The sequence below is a fragment of the Palaemon carinicauda genome, unplaced genomic scaffold, assembly GCF_036898095.1.
Source record: "Palaemon carinicauda isolate YSFRI2023 unplaced genomic scaffold, ASM3689809v2 scaffold1508, whole genome shotgun sequence".
Classification (NCBI taxonomy): Eukaryota; Metazoa; Arthropoda; class Malacostraca; order Decapoda; family Palaemonidae; genus Palaemon; species Palaemon carinicauda.
The window spans coordinates 25,001-30,000 of NW_027169046.1; the positions used below are offsets into that span (position 1 = coordinate 25,001).

Consider the following 5,000-nt stretch of genomic DNA (forward strand, 5'->3'; position numbering starts at 1 on the left):
TCACATTTCCAACGAGAAAATTTACTCCTAACTCTCAATAAACCAGTCCTATCAGGATAAACATTAAGTTGATTAACTAGATTGGGGATATTCCCAACATTCTTGAACTTACTTGAAAAATACTTTTTCACATCTGCAAAGTGAATGTCTTGGTCAACTTTCAGGATTTGAGTAATAGCCTCTGTATACAAATTTGTTGAGGTTACTTTCATATGAGCGTATTTAACTGTATCCCTTTTATACAGTCTACCTTTTAGAATGTGAACAAACTTTAAAACTAATCTATGTACGGAAACCAGTTTGTAGAAATCAGAATATTTCTGTGGAGATATTAAATGCTCATTAACTTTAGCTATAGACGTGCCATGCATGACCTGATAGTTGCGTGCTTCCAGGGCTGAAAGGTCAGGTTTTGCCAAAGGATTTGGAACCTGAATATTCAAAATATCATCTCTGCTGATCTGCATATCCATATTAGAACACACTTTTAAAAATTTAGGTCCTGAAAAATAATTAAACTTTATAAGAGTTCTATATGAAACAGGTCTGGTAATTTGATCAGCTGGGTTTTCAATACCTGAAACAAATCCATAAATAATAGGATGAATTTCACAAAGTCTACTTATGTGTTCCAACCGATTAAGAATGAATATACTTTTTTTACTTTGCTTCTCAAGCTTATGAACATGAGAATTAATCCAAGCAAGAGAAACTAGACTGTCAGAATATAGCTTCAATTCTACTATATCTAATGGCGAAACACAAGCAGGGCCTACCAGATCTTTATAAAGGTCAATTAATACTTCCGATCCCAATACAATAGACTGAAATTCTAATAAAGGAATTCCCTTAGCTGAAAGCGCTTTGTTGACAATTCTGTTTTTTGCAAGTACAAAACTAACTTCCAAAGAATCAATCTCTTGAATATAAACAGTAGTACCATATATATCTTTACTGCTATCAGTAAAGGCTGCCAATCTACTGACTATTCCTTCTTCCCACAAACCTTTGAATCTTTATTTCAGGAGATGCATTGACTTGTCTACAAATGTTTTTCCATTCCCTCAAAAGGCTATCATCAAGTTTCATATCCCAATCAAATGAGCCATCACACTGCAATTTGTGCAAAAACAATCTTGCTCTATTTAGAATTGGTCCTGTAAATCCAAACACATCATAGTGTGCAGCAATGGATTTTAATACTTTCCTCTTATTATCTGCTCTAATATCCAACTGCAAATGTCGGGTTCTTAAAGTATCATCTAAACGATTCCATACCATTCCCAAAAGCTTAACTTCTGTTGAGGTTTTCTTAGATTCATTTTCATCAATTTTATCCTGTAGTTCCTTATCGTTAGTGACAAACTGCTGCAGAAAAAATTTATAAGGTTCAAATATGATTTTAAGATTATCAAATGCCCACTGAAGTTCTTCTGCAGTATTGGAGGTGATGCTACCATTATCCATATAGATTAGGGAGTAGATGTGTCTCTTAAGTTCCTTAATTTCTTTAGAATCCATATCAGTATCAATCATAAGGATTTTGTACAGACCAAGCAAAAGCAAACAAGGTGAGCAAACTAAGCCAAAGGGCAATCTCAAATTTCTATATCCAACAAGAGTATAATTTTTCCGAGCCATATTTTTGAACCACAAAAATAGCAGCTTGTTTGAATCCAAAGGGGTCAAGCAAATATTTAGAAAAGCTTTCTTTACATCAAAACATAGCAATTTAGTATCAAAGCGTAAGTTCAAAAGAGCAGTGGTTATCTTTTGATTGATGCAAGATCCACTCAACATGGCTTGATTGTGACTTAGTGTAACTTTCTGAGAGGGATCTCTTTCACTAAGGTTAGACAAAAAGACCACCCGACATTTTGTAGTCTCTCTCTCAAGCTTGAAAACTCCCAGGTGACCCATGAAACTGTGACAAGGATTCTCCAACAAAAACTGTTCCAAATTCTCTATTCTTTCTATGATGCCTAACTCCTGTTGTTCTTTGAAATATTGATCCATCATATTTAAGTAATCAGGATTCTTTATGGTGAATTTCTTTAAATTAGACTTCAAAATTTGAGTTGCCAAATGACGATTTTTGCCCAATAAATGTTTTACTTTATTATTCCAAATTAAGGGCATAACTAGTCTGCCGTCAGCATTCCGAGTTGTGTTACTGAGAACATAGTCAACAATTTTATCATTGTTCTCGACATAATCTTCTGGAATATTAACATCATCAAAATTCAATGTTTTCAAACATAAGTTGTCGAGAACTTCTTTGCTGGCTCTCTCAAATTCAGTGTCTATAATTTCTCCATTATGATCAAGTACCGCAAAATTAGCTCCAACTTCCGTATAACTGTTTGTCAGGGAAGCATTGCAGACATTACCCATGTCCTCAACTTCTTCACATACTATAGATAAAATATTAGAGCATGAAATATGGGCAACAGTGTCCTGACAATTCTTCAAATGTATCAAATTATGACTCATTTGATCCAGATTTCCTATGAGCATAATACCCAACGGAGTTAACGAGTACACAGAAGGTATATTACCCTCTAAGTCACCAAAAAGAACAGTATTTTCCTTAAGGCAATATGCATAATTCGACCCTAAGATGAAATTTACGTCCATAATTTCATCCTTTCCATTCAACAGATATTTATCAGCAACAGTATAGCCCTTTTCAATAAAACCTTGAACAACAGATGTCAAACCAGGTAGTTTTAAACATGTTTTAATGGATGGTACACTCATAGCCTCCAATTCACATAATCTGTCCCCAATCATCATAGACACTTTATAAGAACACGTATTGTACAATCGGGAAGAATTAAATCCATTTACTCTTAACGTAATATTTGATTTAACAATTGGTAAATTTTCCCTAACAGCACACTCTTCAGTTATGAAATTTGATTGACATCCCCCATCTCGTAAACAACGGATGCGATTTCCATTAAGAAGGTCACAAGAAAAGGTGGGTAGAATTGCAAGACTACAATCATTTACCATCATAACATCCCTTGAGGCTTCAGCAAAAGTTATACTCGAACTCTTATCTTTTACTTCTACCTTATCTGACTTTGGAGGCTTATCTTTACCCTTCTTTGCCAAACCATTACTATCATTTGTGTGTTCTTTCCTTATATTACTCAAACACAAAAACGTGAAATGAAAAGAACAACAAAAACAACGTCTGGCAAAATAGAAATTGCACTTATCTGAAGAGTGATCCAACCGGGCACATTTTATACAAGCTTTAAGTTTCTTCAGCCTATCGAGCTTTGATTTAGGGTCCGGATATTTACTACATTTATGAACTGGATGGTCACCATTATCACAAAGAGAACAATGTTTGAATACATTAGCATTATCTTTCCGTAACTTTACGTTAGATGCTAAACTTGTGGTGGGGGTTGATTGACAATCTACTTTGGCTGCTAAACCAACAGCTGAATTAGAGGGACATGGTCTGTGTTTGGATCTATAATCAACTCGTTTCTGTACTTCCATATATCTCTCACTCGCCTCAAAGAACTTGCTCTTTATCTGATCCAAAGAAGGGTTAGTTTCATTTGTAATTTGCACAAGCTGATCTTGAAATTTTTTGTTTAGTCCCTTCCATGAAAAATACTGTACTACGTCATCAACAGAGATACTCAAACTTTTAATAGAGTCTTGTATAGAATTAATATTACCAATATACTCAAATGGATCAGATGAAAAATCCAACTTCAACTCTGTCAAACGCTGCAATACATTAAACTTACGAACTAAAGGAGACGCAAGTGCTTGTAAGAGTAAATCCTTTGCAATAGTATAAGACTGTTGTACACTATCCAATGAATTAATCAAATGTGACGCTCTACCGGAAATTTTCTGTTTTAATAGCAAAAACTTGTCAAAGTCTGAATAATTATACCGCTGTACAACATCTTCAAACTGACTTAAAAACTTTGTCAAATCTTCACCATCTTGGCTACAGAACGTAGGCAAAGGAGCCTCAGGACTTTTAAGCCTACCACTATTACAACATGGCGATTGTGATACAGAAACTTTGGTTAAATTATACAAACACCAATTTATTTTGTCATCATAAGAACTACTCTCAGTAATTTCCCTTTCGTTCTCAGCAACAGCTTTGGCTTCGTCCGAAGCATTATCTTCCCATTTCAAATCTCTAATGATAACATCGAATCTGGAAAGTTCATCTTTAACTCGGTTTAATTTGATTTCAAGAATCTTTCTTTCATCTTCCGATTTACCAGACAAACTTGAAATGTCATTAAAAATAATATTCACTTGTCCTCTAAAATTCCCTCGTGAACTAATGTGATATTTAAGTTTATGAGACATTTTTGGGAAGGGAAGGAACCAGAGTCCTTTTTACTGAGGGAAAATGATTGTTGTGCTGGAGTTTCATCCACGGTCCACCAAACTCAATTCGAAGCTCCTCGTGACTTAAATTAAAATAGTTATCTGCAGTGCTCTCCTTTCACTTAATTCTATTTAAATATTATTGTAAATATATATATTTGTCGGTATCCTTGACCTAACATTGTTATTTTGTTTTTGTTATGGCCCTTGAGTCCCTTAAGCAAGGCCGGACTTGAACCAGTGGCCCGTAAATATATATATATATATATATATATATATTTATATATATATATATATATATATATATAGATAGATAGATATAATTGCTGTTCCAGGTGTTGAGGTGCCAGTGATGGGAGGTGAGAATGAGAGAGAGATAACAATAGAGGAAGTGAGGAGAGCACTAGATGAAACGAGAGTAGGAAAAGCATCTGGTATGGACGGTGTGAAAGCTGAGATGTTGAAGGAAGGGGGTGTGACTGTACTTGAATGGTTGGTGAGATTGTTTAATATGTGTTTTGTGTTGTCAATGGTACCAGTAGATTGGGTTTGTGCATGTATTGTACCACTATATAAGGGTAAGGGAGATGTGCATGAGTGTTGTAATTCAAGAGGTA

At 34.7% G+C, this 5,000-nt stretch overlaps 1 protein-coding gene across 1 annotated transcript in view; it reads right to left on the reverse strand.

Annotated features, from left to right (window-relative positions):
* Positions 1–5,000, reverse strand: part of LOC137635633 (uncharacterized) — a 12,951-nt gene that overhangs the window by 1,372 nt on the left and 6,579 nt on the right. Inside the window, exons 2-4 of the mRNA XM_068368098.1 lie at positions 1,007–4,204; positions 665–876; positions 365–502 (exon numbers count right to left, since the gene is read on the reverse strand). Coding sequence (XP_068224199.1) covers positions 365–502; positions 665–876; positions 1,007–4,204 — 3,548 coding nt within the window. The remainder of the gene's footprint in view (positions 1–364; positions 503–664; positions 877–1,006; positions 4,205–5,000) is intronic.